Genomic DNA, 15,733 nt, shown 5'->3' on the forward strand with positions numbered 1-15,733 from the left:
CGTTAGACAGACAGACAGACAGACAGACAGACAGACAGACAGAAAGAAAGAAAGAAAGACAGACAGACAGACAGACAGACAGAAACATTCATGTTGAAATATTTGTGATGTGCTTCATGGTTAGTTGGGTTATTAGACAGACAGACAGACAGACAGACAGAAAGAAAGAAAGAAAGAAAGAAAGAAAGAAAGAAAGAAAGAAAGAAAGAAAGAAAGAAAGAAAGAAACATTCATGTTGAAATATTTGTGATGTGCTTCATGGTTAGTTGGGTTGTTAGACAGACAGACAGAAAGAAAGAAAGAAAGAAAGAAAGAAAGAAAGAAAGAAAGAAAGACGGACAGACAGACAGGATTTTGGATTTAAACCTGATGTGGGCGTGGCACTGGTATAAAGCATCACCATGGTGCCTCTGATGTTTCCTCAACCTCAGCTACATCACTCCAGTTGATTCTTGGTGTCAACACTTGACATGCATTATTTTGAAAGATTTTTTGAAAGATTTTAAGATTAAGATTTTTTTCTTTTTTTAAAAAAAAATGCTTTTTTTAATAATACATTATATTCGGATCCGGTTCTGTCCCGGTCCCCGTACCTCGTCCCCTACCTGACTTGAAAGTGAATCAGATGAGCGGCTGAGAATCTGAGAAAGACTGAAGCCTGTGAATGGATAGGTCAACGAGTCGTAGGAGAAAACTACTGAGCTGGAGAAGGATATAAGAGAGAAAGCACTCTGCCGAGACACAGAGAGACTCAGCGAGACGGTGAGAAAGAATAGAGAGTCTTCCATTGGTGTAATTACTCTTAAGTGAAGTGGTCCGGGGACGGGGTTTGACACTTCACCGCTCACTAATCTTAGACTGTAATTACCCACAAGTCAATTAAAGCTAGGAGGTAAAGCAGACTATAGCAAAAAGAGAAACTGAAAGAGAGAGAGAGAGAGAGAGACAGAGAAAAAGAAAGATAGCTACACTATCTACACTAGGTTCTCTGCACTCAGAGGAAGCCAGGATCTCCGGTGAGTCAATCAAAAAGAGCTTAGTGTCTGACCGAGCCTTTGCTGTCTCCTCTAACCCACCTGCACGGTCTCGCTGAGACGGAAATCTGCTCGCTTTTTTTTTTCTCAGCTGCCGTTTAAAACCCCCAGATCAAAATTCTGAGCAGCGCTGCTCATCGACGAGGTGGGTACGAGTGTTCAAAAGAACCCCGCTGAGTGCCGTGTCCTGTTATAGAGCAGCTTTTCACTAATCGCTAATTGGGATGGGTTTGATGGTTACTGCAAATGCACACAAGCCTCAGAACAGCTTGCACTGAGGATATGAGATCATATAGCAGATAGATTGAAATGGTCCAGGGTGGACATCATGGACTGTAGAGAAGGGGGTGTGATAGAGGGTAGATAGAGGGTTCTTAAATTTCTCATTATTGTATATCAGTACTGTGATGGAGGAAATCCCAGGGGTTCAGCGGTTTCTGAAAAACTCAAACCAGCCCATCAGACACCCACATCTGTACCGTGGCTAAAGTCACAGAGATCAGACGTTTTCTTCATTCTGAACTTTAAATAAAGCTCTTGAACTTCATCTTCATGGGTTTTTTTGAGAATTTGCTCTGTATATATTATAGGAAATTGAAAATGAAAGGAAATGGTGAAGGGGTAAATTGAAGTAAGTGAAGGAAAGATGGAATGAAGGAAATGAGTGAGGGAAGGAAGGAAGGAAGGAAGGAAAAAGGAAGGAAGGAAGGAAGGAAGGAAGGAAAAAGGAAGGAAGGAAGGAAGGAAGGAAAAAGGAAGGAAGGAAGGAAAAAGGAAGGAAGGAAGGAAGGAAAAAGGAAGGAAGGAAGGAAGGAAAAAGGAAGGAAGGAAGGAAGGAAGGAAGGAAGGAAGGAAGGAAGGAAGGAAGGAAAAAGGAAGGAAGGAAGGAAGGAAGGAAGGAAGGAAGGAAGGAAGGAAGGAAGGAAGGAAGGAAATATGCAAAGGAAGGAAGGAAGGAAATATGTGAAGGAAGGAAGGAAATATATGAAGGAAGGAAAGAAGGAAGGAAAGAAGGAAGGAAGGAAGGAAGGAAATAGATAAAGGAAGGAAAGAAGGAAGGAAATATGCAAAGGAAGGAAGGAACAAACGAACGAACAAACAAATGAAAAAAGGACATATCTCTTTAATATATCCACAAAATTAGGGGTGTAAAGCCACTAGTTTATATCTTTTAGTTTATTTATTTAAACCCAAAATGGGTGTGGCCTAAAAATAAAGGTTTCAAATCTGCCTAATACTGAAATATTAAATAATATAGATTATGTTCATGAAATAAATCTGTGCTTTCATTTTTTTCTTAATCATAACTGCTTTTCCTTCCTTGATGGCTTTCCTTTCTTGATGGCTTCTGAAATACATTAAATATGACTCTGATGTGTGTCTTTATATTTTTTCCAGGTCAGAGGTGCCATCGTGCCTGCAATGGCCGCTGCTGGGGTCCGAAAGAGAGCCAGTGTCAGAGCTGTGAGTCTCAGTCTCTGGATAAATATCCTTCCATACACTTTTTTAAAAAAATTCTACCATTACAAGTGTTCAAGCTTCGGTTTCAGATTTAAATAATGAGAGCAAATCAACAAAGAAGTGAAGAGCATCTCTTTATTTCTTCATCAAAAAAAAAAAAATCAGCAATATCGGTGGTGTCTGTGGTTCATGTTCTGAAGGAGGAAAAAAACAGAAACAGAGAAAAGAAGAGAAGAGCCCACTTGAGAAAGCGAAGAAACCCTTAACTAGCCAAAGAACCCTTAAGGAACATGTTTTGTTTTTCATCAAAGAGTTTACTTTCTTTACGTTCGTCCTGAAAATGGAGGCATCAGCTTTTTTCAGACGGAAAGAAAAAACAAAAGAACACAAACCCCTGACGTGTGTTTTGTCAGCTGGCTTCAGTATAACTCGTGTAATAAAGCAGTAGTGTGTTGCTCTCTTTCGCCCGAGAGAAACGCTCATCACCGCGCTACTTTGGTTCCATTAAAATCCGAGCGATCGATGGTCTGAAATCTAAAATCTGGCAGCCGTACAGGCGTAGTCTCTCTTCACACTCGGGGTCCTGGATGCAAAACACAACACTGCACGTATTCTTTCTCACGTCAGGCTAGCAGTGTAAAAATCGAACTTTTCGAAACAAACTCAGAGGGTCAGAATATTTTTTTTCTTCTTCTTTTTCTTCTTCTTTTCTTCTAAAACCTGCCCTAATTAATCAAACTGTCCTCTCTGCATTCTCCATCTCTTGTCTTTATTTTACAGATGTCTCTTTCATTTCACGCTATGCTTTCCTCCATCTGGAAATGTTCATTTCCTCTGTGTAGCTATCATTTTCCACCTGACACCTTTCTCTCTCTCTCTCTCTCGCTCTCTCTCTCTCATACACACACACACACTCTCTATCCTTTATTTTTTCCCTCTCTCTCTCTTGTCTCCGGTCTTGCTTTGTCTTTGTGCTTTTAGTTCTGTTGTGTGTTTCCAGCAGCTTTTAGAGAGGTCTGTTACTGTAATTTTGTCAATCAGGCCAGACAGCTGCCTTATGAACACGGTTGTTTGTTGGTCCTTCCTTCTTTTTGTTTTCTTTATATATATTTTCTTCACTCACACAATTCGTCATCATCCCCTAGCTGCTTCGACTGAACTTTCTCTCAACTTTTAGACCTGACTTCGGTGCGCTTCAATTTGCTTTGTGTAGCGCGTCATCGCAGCCATTATCACCGAGCAGAACTACAGAAATCAGAGGGAAAAAAATTGTTTTTATTACTGACTATAGAAGAGTTATTAAGTTAAATGGTTTCTTCGTGTGGACCGAAGGGAGTAAGGATGATGGGTGAAGACTCATAATGAGTTGGAAAAGTCTCTAAATGAGAAGGTTAGAATTAATCTTTTCTTTAGGGTTAAATTTATATGAAATGGATTTCAGCGATTGTACTATTATCGCTTCTTATTTAAGATTTGTACAAATTGTCCATCAGGAGAACAGTTTCTGAGCTCAGACCTGAGTGAGATGTTCTCAGCCTGGTATTTAAAGACCAGGACAACAAAAGCGAGTCTCTGAACAAAGAAATAAAAAAACTAGGAAGGTCTGAGTGAACAGACAGAATAAGGTTTTGTTAGAAATAAATAAATAAAGACACACAGAACCGTATAAATAGACGCACTAATTAAGAAGTAAACTGAAAACAGATGGATGCAATCAACAGCCACATGGACATGATGAGACAAAAGGGTGGAGACAAGTTCAGGAAAAGAAAAGAAAACAAACGTTGTGACAATAAAAGATTCGTGACGAGGGCAGTCACAAAAAAAAAAAAAACGTAGCATGACATTTCTTGGAGTAGAATTGATGCTGTAGAAGATCACAACTGAGACATGCCCATGCCTACCAAGCACCCATGCCTTGCGAATAGTCCCAGCTGCTCAATAGACCTTGGTCTTCTTTGGGGCAGTGATGGCTAAAGGGTCTGGGTTGTGGATTGGAATATTGGGGTTAAAGCCCCAGCACTGCCAAGCTACCACTGTTGGGCCCAGGAGCAAGGTGCTCAACAAATCTATCTATCTATTTATCTATCCATCCATCCACATGTGTTGTCTATCTATCTATCTATCTATCTATCTATCTATCTATCTATCTATCTATCTATCTATCTATCTATCTATCTATCTATCTATCTATCTATCTATCCACATGTGTAGTCTATCTATCTATCTATCTATCTATCTATCTATCTATCTATCTATCTATCTATCTATCTATCATCAGCATCTTCTGACCAATCAGATTTGAGTATCAGCATCAAATGCAAAACAAAATGTTTAAATGTCCATAAAAATAAATAAATAAATAAATAAATAAATAAATAACTCTGTATTTTTTAAATGCTAGCTCTCTCAGGGTGTTTTCTGTTCAGATGTCTTTGTTCTCTGAATAGTGGAGCTTTTTTGTTTTCCTTGGTGAATTGCTGTGGGACAAAACCTCTGCTCTCTCTCTCTCTTTCTACATATACACAAGTGTGTGTGTGTGTGTGTGCATTAATTATGCAATAATTCAATGCAATAATTAATATATTTAAGTTCACACACAGTATTGCAGTCTAGCTGTTTTTTCTTTTTTTTCATAGGTGTTCTCATTTCCATTCTCCACTATCTCTCTCTCTCTCTCTCACACACACACACACACACACACAAACAGAACACTTGAGAATCTGGACATGTATGGTGAAACACATGCTCACGCACATTGCAGGGTCTCAGGGATTATCTACACGTGCGCATGCATACACAGATGGTATACGCGGGAATAGAGCTACATATGATCAGTGAGATCAGGGAGATTATCTGAACTCAACAAACACACGGTTAGAATTAATAAATGTCGCTAAAACATAATAATAAGCAGAACAATCTGAACAATCCGAAGATAAACACATGGTCTTGAATATTCGTGTGAAATGATGTCTGTAAAAAGTCTCAATTCATTTCAAAATATTTCAGTTGAATCAATTAGATCAGTCTTGCTTGGTCCAAGACCTTCACATTTACCATATAAGCGCTTTGTGGGCGTGGCTAGGTTGGGTATACAAATGAGCATGGCTGCATAATTAGCATATCAACACAGCAACAATTGTGCACAAGAAGTTTCAAAAATTCTGTCTTTTTCTAGTGATTCCGATCAATCAACTCATCTGAACTGTGAGAGTCGACTCTTTTGATTCGTTAAGATTGAGCAGTTGAACATTTGTGGGATATTTTGCTTGATATTTTTAATCATTGCATAATTATCTTCTTTATGTTGTATAAGCAGAATATGAACTCGAATCCATTCAAACAGGGTCAAGGTCACAGCAAGGTCAGATCATTTTAACCTCCATAGCTTCCTTCCTGTTTGTAATACAGAGGTGTTAGATGCTACATGTTCCAGTAAGAGAGAGAAACTGCTGAGGGAAATTTATAATCCTGTTGGAAGTGAACTGTTTTATTATTCTAGTTGCTCACAGACAAGCTAACACTGCCGCAGCATTCCCTGAATAAAGTCACGTGACCCACAGCCCACCAATAATCACAGGTTTTTTATTCATGCTTGTGAAGACTATACCGAGGTGAAAATGTGGTGTGAGTGTTGCTTCTGAAAGTGTGTGATATTTAGAAATGCTGAACTAACGTACCATCTCTCCCTCTCTCTCTCTCTCTCTCTCTCTCTCTCTCTCTCTGTGTGTGTGTCTGTCTGTCTGTATCTATCTATCTGTATCTCTCTTTCTCTCTCTATCTCTCTGTCTGTCTGTTTCTCTCTCTCACACACACACTGTCTGTTTGCCTGTTTGTTTGTTTGTCTGTCTTTCTCTCTCTCTCTCTCTCTCTCTCTCTCACTCTCTGTCTGTCTATCTGTCCATCTGTCTGTCCATCTGTCTGTCTGTCCTCTCCTATCTGTCCATCTGTTTGTCTGTCCATCTGTCTGTCTGTCTTCTCCTGTCTCTCTCTCTCTCTCTCTCTCTATGTGTATGTTTGTGTGTGCTGGTCTGTCTGTATCTATCTGTCTGTATCTCTCTCTCTCTGTTTCTCACACACACACTCTGTCTGTCTGTCTGTCTCTCTCTCTCTCTCGCTCTCTCTCTCTCTCTCTCTCAGTGACTAAGACGGTTTGTGCTGAACAGTGTGATGGACGTTGTTTTGGTCCGTATGTCAGTGACTGCTGCCATAAGGAGTGTGCAGGAGGCTGCTCGGGTCCCAAAGACACTGACTGCTTTGTATGTATACACACACACACACACACACACACACACACAGATTTTCTTTCATTTTTTTTTAACTTTCAAAAAATGTCACCGTTACTTATTTAAGTCACCATAGACTATGATAAGATCTAATTTTGTGACAGGAAAATCATCAACAACGATGTGGTGCGATGAAGCTTAGTGACCACTTTAATTATTTAGGTATAGGAAAATAATTAATAAAATGAATTATTTTCCTATAACTGTGAGTTGCAGCTGCACTACTTTCGGAGCTGCTGTTGTAGGAAATTAATCAACACCTTCTGACCAATCAGAATTGAGCATTCATCATCAGCGTGGATTAATACCCATGTAATACTGTTAACTGTGACGCTATATATTTACACCATGCTATAAGGAACTCTGCCCCTCCACCCCGACCAAACACACACACACACACACACACAGGCACACAACAGCAAGTCATTCCCAAATCCAGTATTTGTAGAGGAAATCCTTCACCTGGTTGATTATTAAAAGCAAAAAACACACTCTATAACCTAAGCTGTGGTACAAATCCCAGAATCCCTTGCATCAGCTCAGGCACTACATGCAGCCTGTAGAAAAATGGTGGCTAAAAACATAACAGTCATGGAGCAGATTGTAGAGGCAGCAGGTTATACTTAAGATTTTAAGTGCTCCATGACTGTTATGTTTTTAGCCACCATTTTGTATTTCTGATTGAAAAAAAAAGCCTCAAAAATAATTTCGAGGTTGTTGTGTTTCTGTATTTTGTGTCATCCTACAGAGCTGCTTTTTGCTGTCTTATTTATAGAAAAGAAAAGAAAAGAAAAGAAAAGAAAAGAAAAGAAAAGAAAAGAAAAGAAAAGAAAAGAAAAGAAAAGAAAAGAAAAGAAAAGAAAAGAAAAGAAAAGAAAAGAAAAGAAAAGAAAAGAAAAGAAAAGAAAAGAAAATTTATTTATTTAGTCCCAATTAGGGGAAATTCAGCCCAGGACAGAGCATGCCTAGATATAGAATATATAATTTATTTTTATTTTATTTTATTTTATTTTATTTTATTTTATTTTATTTTATTTTATTTTATTTTATTGGAATAGACCACTTTTATACCATCTGGTTGATCTAGGTCCTTTACTATTTATAACTAAAACCATGTGACTAATTCTGCTTTATAGATGATTTAATAGTGATTATATCTGATCTATTCCAGGCCTGCACTAACTTTAATGACAGTGGGGCGTGTGTGACGCAATGTCCTCAGCCCTTCGTCTACAACCCCACAACCTTCCAACTGGAACACAACCCTCGCGCCAAGTACACATACGGAGCCTTCTGCGTCAAGAAGTGCCCACGTAAGACCCACCACAACACACACACACATACACACACACACACACACAAACTTTTCCAGCCTCATGCCTCATCCAGCATGTCTGTGTTCTTATATAGACATTTATATAACACACTTTTTAACACAAGATTTGCCCAAAGGTAAGTACCCCTGAAAAACATGCCTGAAAAGAATTTTCAGCTTCTGTTTACTTAAATTGGCATTAAATATACTTCAAAATACACCAGTTCAAGCAGTCACTTAACCTAGCATCTGCCCCAAATGAACATACAGTATACACACCTTGAAACACCTAAACAACCTAAAATCTGCCCTAAAGGTCCTCACAATACCTGAAGTCTATTGGATAATCATTCTGTTAATCTAAGATCTGCCCCAAAGGTACAAAAACTGTGAGGTTAGACGATTGAGTTCCATTTTTGCCCTCTGTGTGTGTGTGTGTGTGTGTGTCTGTGGAGTTTGCATGTCCTCCCGATGCATCCCGATGGTTTTCTCTGGCTTCTCTGGTTTCCTCCACCAGTCCAAAGACATGCCTTGTAGGCTGATTGGCATCTCTAAAGTGTCCGTAGTGTGTGTGTGTGTGTGTGTGTGGTCTCCCTGTGCTTCAGAGGTTTTGTCTGGGTTCTCTGGTTTCCTCCACCAGTCCAAAGACATGCCTTGTAGGCTGATTGGCATCTCTAAAGTGTCTTGTGTGAGTGTGTGTGTGTGTGTGTGTGGTCTCCCTGTGCTTCAGAGGTTTTGTCTGGGTTCTCTGGTTTCCTCCACCAGTCCAAAGACATGCCTTGTAGGCTGATTGGCATCTCTAAAGTGTCCGTAGTGTGTGTGTGTGTGTGTGTGTGTGTGGTCTCCCTGTGCTTCAGAGGTTTTGTCTGGGTTCTCTGGTTTCCTCCACCAGTCCAAAGACATGCCTTGTAGGCTGATTGGCATCTCTAAAGTGTCTTGTGTGAGTGTGTGTGTGTATGTGTGTGTGTGTATGTGTGTCCTGTGATCCATGGTATCTCCCACCTTGTGCCCAGAATCCTCATAAATCTTTGCTAGAAATTGTAGGAAAAATTCCAGAAGCATGTCTCCTCAGTTAAATGACTTCAGGCCCACCAAAGTGTTTACAAACTCAGGTGAAAGGTTTTTTTTTTTTTTTGCTTCACCTGCCTCTGGAGAAATTTTTTTTAGGTTGTTTTCTCAGTTCTTGTGTGCTACTGAATCAATACCGTTTGACAAATCAGGTTGGAGACCAGCACTGTGATATAAATACTGTACACCGTATCATCCATTTTTGTTAGAACTGAGATATTAACATTTAGAAGGTAATCATTAGAAATAAATCCAGTAGAGACTCTAACTGTTTCATATTTGAGTGTGGGAGTTTTTCTTCGAAGGTGAAGCCATGAATAGAGTGAGGTGTGAGACTGAGACAGATCGAGCGGGAGGTCTGTTCTCCTCCTGGCTGGATTTTCTCGTTGGCATGGCGATCATCCCGTGATGAAGGGCTTTAGTGTGGAGCGAGACGGTCTCCTGCAGCTGACTCACTGCGAGACTGCTGATGTTTATCCGTCTGTCCCGCTGATGTGCCATGCGGCTCTCTGTCGAGATTTCAGAAAAAAAATAAATAAATAAAAATGGCTTGCTTTAGAATGAGAAGTGTTTGTGGTGTGTTGTTGTTTTTATATATATATATATATGTATGTTGTGTATGTGACTACACTTTGTGTTGCTCTGGCAGATAACTTTGTTGTGGATCACAGCTCTTGTGTCCGAGCGTGTCCCAGCAACAAGATGGAAGTGGAAGAGAACAAGATCAAAATGTGCATTCCCTGCACTGACATATGCCCCAAAGGTAACCACCCACACCTATAGCACACATCTAAGCAGATGTTCATTTCAACATCTGCCACAAAGACACACACACACACACACATACACATATACACATGAAACATGTTTAACCCTTTTCTTAACTTAAAACTGCCCCAAAGGTGTTCATTCACACTTTTAACACACTATCCAACCATTCTGTCCATTTCAAATCTGCCCCAAAGGTATACACAGACACACACACACAAAACATGTTAAACCTTCTCTTAACTTAAAATCTGCCCCAAAGGTGTCCCTTAACACCTATAACATAGTATCCAACCATTCTGTCTATTTAAATTCTGTCCCAAAGACACACACACACACACACACACACACACACACACGCACAAAGCATATTTAACCTTTCTCTTAACTTAAAATATGCCCCAAAGGTTTTCATTCACACTTTTAACACACTATCCCACCATTTTGTCCTTTTAAAATCTGCCCCAAAGGTATACACAACAGCCATACAGTTAACCTAAAATCATGAAAATCACACCTTTAACCATCCTGTTAATGTAAAAACATGCCCCAAAGGTACACACACACACACACACACACCATATAACTATGTAGCCAGTCTGTTAAAATATGCCCCCAAAGCACCAACCCCCATGAAACACACTATAGAAACAACCTGTCCACCATTGCACAGCCTTCTGTTAACATCAAATATGCCGCAAAATAACCCCCACACAGCTGAAACACACTCTCAAACTCGAAACACAAGGTTTTCCCCAAAGGTTTGTTCTACTAGCATGCCTGAAACACACTATAGAAAAATCTAAACCCGAAAATATGCACCAAACATACTTCACCGAACACATCAGATACATGCAGCACAAGCAGTCAGTTAAACTACAATCTGCCCTAAAGGACACACACCTGAAACACACTGTACACCCAGCTGGGCAAACTAAATCTGCCTTACAGGTACTCAAATATACCTGAACTCTGAGACATGCAATACAGTCAGATAACCTGCAGTGTGCCCCAAAGGTACACACACACTGCTGAAAAACACTGAACAGCTATTCTCATAACTTCTAAAATCAGCCACCAAGGAACACCCACACCCACACCCACACACACACACACACACACAAACACCTGAAACACACTGCATACCAATCTGGCAACCTAAATCTACCCCAAAGGTACTCACACATTGCTGAAAAACACTGAACAACTATTCGCATTATGTCATATCTACTCTTAAACTAATCTCTCTCTCTCTATCTCTCTCTCTCTCTCACACACACACACACACACATTGCTTGAACTGCTTCTAAAATCATCCCCCAAGGAACACACACAAACACACTCACACATGCACACACACACACAAACACACACACACACACCTTAAACACACTGTATACGAATCTGGCAACCTAAATCTGCCCCAGTGGTACTCACACACTGCTGAAAAACACTGAACAACTATTCTGATAAGGTCAATTCTGCTCCTAAACACACACACACACACACACACAAACACACACACAAATAAATCTGCCTTAATGGTTTTCTCACGTACCTGAAATCTATTGTACAATCATTACAATAAAACCTAAAAAATGCCCCGAAGGTACAAAACCACCTGTTTAACTTAAAAATGCCCCAAAGGCACCCACAGACTCCCAATATATAACTTTACTGCTAACATATCCAGCCCTTCTGCTTTACTAACTTCATAAAAAAACATTTATACTGATTTATTTTACATTTTAAATGATTCCTTCGTTTAACCTATATTTTATAGCTTAGTTGCCCTAAAGATGCCTTGTGGCAGTTCCTCCTCTCTAAATGTTGCTGAATGTGTGTGTGTGTGTGTGTGTGTGTTACAGCGTGTGATGGAATCGGGACTGCGAGTCTGCAAACAGCTCAGACTGTCGACTCCAGCAACATCGACAGGTTTATTAACTGCACTAAGATCAATGGCAACCTGGTGTTCCTCATCACGGGAATCAAAGGGTGAGAGCCGTTCTCTAAGCGCCGCAGATTAGCGCCGTTTAAATCCATAACGCTAACTGCAAACACCACCATAGTGCAGATCAACACAGATTACAGCGCTAGCGACCTGATGGAATTAGATAAAGACTGAAGGAACGATATGAACAGAGAATGAATTAACTCTCGTCGTTTAAGGCACGGTGTTGTGTTTAGGGCTTCGTTAAGATGTTTTGTTGCTTTATATATATCGTATAGTCATACGTTCCGGGTCTACCGTCGCTAGCGGTAAAGAAAAAAAATATATATTCAAGTGTGTTGAGTCTTAAACGATTCAGAGTCACTGAATCATCTGGTTTTGTTCTTGTTTTCTAGCTTGATTCAATCCTGGCGACAAAATATTCTACTTCAGAGGGTTTCCAAGCAAATAAAGTGAAACCAGGAACTCTAAATTGTCCAGGGAACTCTTAAAGATCCTTTTAAAAAACTTAACGAGTCAACAGACGGAGTCTGAATCAGACCGAAAATGATTCCTTTGATTCGTTTGTGTTTATATGGTTTAACAGATAATTAAATGAAGAATGAATGAATGGAGAAAAAAAAACTTTGTTATGTAAGTAGGTCAGAAATATGGCAAAAAAAAATGTAAATGAACCTTTACAGTACAGTAGATGTCACAGAGGTCGATAAATAAATGATTCATATGGATAAATGATTCACATGTTTGCCTTCACAAAACACATGGCATTTCTGCAGCCCCCTTTTTTCTTTCTTTATCCATTCTCTCACACACACACACACACACACACACACAAAATGTACAAAATAAAAACAAATTGCACTCTGAAACAAACAGCACATTCAGGTCGAATCAGAGTCGACTCAAATTCCTCATAAAGTATGAAGTATCTTGAGACGGCTCACTCTCAGACTGGTTGTTCTGGTCCACTCTGGAGTTCTGAAAATGCCGCAGTGATTTGCAGGACACACCAAGGGTTAACTGGACCCAAAGTAAACATAAATACTTTAACTTAGACCTGGTGTTAAAACTGAGAACTCAACAACCAGTGCTGGAATGTTCTTCTGTAATACTGGAGCTAATGCAGTCTGGTGTAAATGATGTAAGCTCTGCCCTGGCTGGGGTAGAATGAGAAGCTGTGATCTCACGGGAGTGGAAAAAGCAGAGTGATGTACGCATTGAAGAGAAAAAAAAGGCAGTGTTGACACGTTATCAGCTGCGTCTGACCCCGAGGTGCAGGAGCTGCTTTTAACACTGACCGAGGCTTAACACCAGCTGCAGTTCATACAGTCTCTCAGGACAACCTTACTCTCTTAGATACGCTTTACTTTTCTTCTCTCTCTCTCTCTCTCTCTCTCTCTCTCTCATTTAGCCCTTGTCTCCTGTGTCTCTCTGTCTCTCTCTGTCATCTCTCTTGTCTCTCTCTCTTGTCTCTCTCTCTTGTCTCTTGTCTGTCTGTCTTTCTCTCTCTCTCTCTCTCTCTCCTTTAGCTCTTGTCTCATGTGTCACTCTATCTCTCTCTGTTGTCTCTCTTCTCTCTCTCTCTCTCTCTCTCTCTCATGCCTCTCTCTTTTATCTCTTTTATCTCTCTCTCTCTCTCTCTCTCTCTCTCTCTCTCTCTCTCTCTCTCTCCCCTCCTCCCCCCTCCCACCATTTCACCTCCCTGTGCCCTTCTGTCAGAACGATCCATTTTTATCAGTTTAGACTTACGAGGAATTTGTCTCCTCAGTTCCTGATTTTACAAGACGTCCAGTAAAATAGGCATAATGTATTTATTAAAATACGTAAACACATTGAGCTGCCGGTTTATTAGCTATACCTACATCATTGGTCGTTTTATCACAAGGATCATCTACCACATCCATGACTTTATAGATATACCATGTCAGCCAAGCACAATGTTTTGCCCCTACCTCCTTTAAATCAGCCATCTATAATCCACTGTAGAACCAGCAGGGAGTTGTTTCTAACATGCATACTGTGTTCTAATAAAGACTGAGGAGAATAATCACCTACTGGAACTGATAGCTAGTAGTGCACTTAGTTTTGTTTATGGTCTCTAAGATATACTTAGATATAAAGCTAGTAATTTGACTTGCTAACAGTAATCCAGTGTAACTGTAATCAGTGTGGTTGTCATGACGACAGTTGCAAATTGCTTGATGTTTTACTGCAAACTTCGATCCCTTAAATTCTCAAAGAGGAAATTGCAGATGCAGCTCATGGCCATAGGTTTCCATAACCTTCGCTGTAGTGCTAAAATCAATGAAATCGAATTCATCACACCAGAAAATAAAATAAATAAATAAAACTGATCATTAAAACATGGAGAAGATTTTTTCCCCTCAGTCTTTAATTAGGGAACGAGGCCACTGTGGAAGACATGTTTGTCCAGATATTATGTCCTTTTATAATAATAAACCTTTCTCTTTCCAAATATCATCTCACTATAATACTATTTGTTTTTATATCATAATAGACTCGCATTGCCTTTGTTTCTGGAAATGTATTGGGTTGCATTTTCTCTGAGGAATATATGAAAGTTTGAAGGTCTTGTCAGAATTTTCTGTCTGACAAATAAAAGATCATCAAATTTTAGCTAGCGAGAAGCCTAGCCCACATGCTTGCCCTCTTCGGGCTGTGTATCTTTTTGAAGAAAGCTGAAATTTCTGCTTGTGATAACCTTGTTCCAAAAATATGCATTGAACATTTGTTGCATAATAAAAGCACTTGTTTGTCTTCCTTTTATCTTCTCTGCTAATGTCTTTCCTTCTTTTTTGTCTTTTTGGCAGTGATGTATACCACAACATCGAGGCTTTGGATCCAGAGAAACTGAACGTGTTCCGCACTGTTCGGGAGATCACCGGTAAGACGCTAAAGCTTTCTCGTAGAGAACTTTCTTACCTGTCAACTTTTCCTCAGCAAGAACGTGAACCTTGGTTCATGACCTGCAGCGTGATGTGCTAAACTTGCTCTGGTTTCGTGGACTTTTCAGTTAGAAGTGTCTATTTTGCACTCAGTACACACACACACACACACAATAAATAAATAAATAAACAAACAAATAAATAAATAAATAAATAAATTACAAGTATTTTGAAACATGAAATAAAATAAATAAATAAATATTTGTATAATAAATATTTTAAATATGAAATAAATAAATATTTATATAATAAATATTTTAAATATGAAATTAATACATAAATTTATATTTTTATAATATATATTTTTCAATATAAAAGTAAATAAATAAATAAATAAATATTTTAAATAAATACATATTTTAAATAAATAAATAGCTTTTTGCATGCACAAAGCATTCCTCCTAGCATCAAACTAGTGGTGTTAGCCATTTGTCTGTGTACAAGCTTTTACAGTGTGCTGATCCTTCGAGGTCCATTCGGTTAAATCTTTCCGCCGATCGCTTGATACTTTTGCCTTCCTGTCGACTTTGATTTTAGTTTGCCCTTTTGAATTTCTCTACTTCCCTCACTAAAGACCCTGCACTTGCATGCAAACCCTTTCTGTGCCTGAAATCCACTTACTGAATCTGAATAGGAGTAAAATTGCACACAATCAAATGAACCCAAAAAGCAACGGCAAAATAAAATTGCTAAGTTTTAAAGGCCGTGTGGAAAAGAGAGCTAGAAAATAGAAAATTCAAGGAAATCAGACCAAAGTTGAATTGGTGAAGCTGATGCTGAATAAAAGATTCAATAAAAATAATCGTTTCTATTTCATAGTAATTTTTCCACCATTTTCTCTCCAGTTTGGTTTCACCCACTAGCCAGCTTACTTTTATCAC

The 15,733-nt window shown here is 39.2% G+C and overlaps 1 protein-coding gene across 3 annotated transcripts in view; it reads left to right on the forward strand.

Moving 5' to 3' along the window:
- LOC131354241 (receptor tyrosine-protein kinase erbB-4-like) overlaps positions 1-15,733 on the forward strand; it is a 418,103-nt gene that overhangs the window by 273,418 nt on the left and 128,952 nt on the right. For all 3 annotated transcript variants that reach the window (XM_058391635.1, XM_058391636.1, XM_058391637.1), the window contains exons 5-10: positions 2,433-2,498; positions 6,639-6,757; positions 7,956-8,097; positions 9,817-9,930; positions 11,804-11,930; positions 14,718-14,791. In XM_058391635.1, coding sequence (XP_058247618.1) covers positions 2,433-2,498; positions 6,639-6,757; positions 7,956-8,097; positions 9,817-9,930; positions 11,804-11,930; positions 14,718-14,791 — 642 coding nt within the window. The remainder of the gene's footprint in view (positions 1-2,432; positions 2,499-6,638; positions 6,758-7,955; positions 8,098-9,816; positions 9,931-11,803; positions 11,931-14,717; positions 14,792-15,733) is intronic.

Source organism: Hemibagrus wyckioides, linkage group LG06 (genome assembly GCF_019097595.1).
Source record: "Hemibagrus wyckioides isolate EC202008001 linkage group LG06, SWU_Hwy_1.0, whole genome shotgun sequence".
Lineage (NCBI taxonomy): Eukaryota > Metazoa > Chordata > Actinopteri > Siluriformes > Bagridae > Hemibagrus > Hemibagrus wyckioides.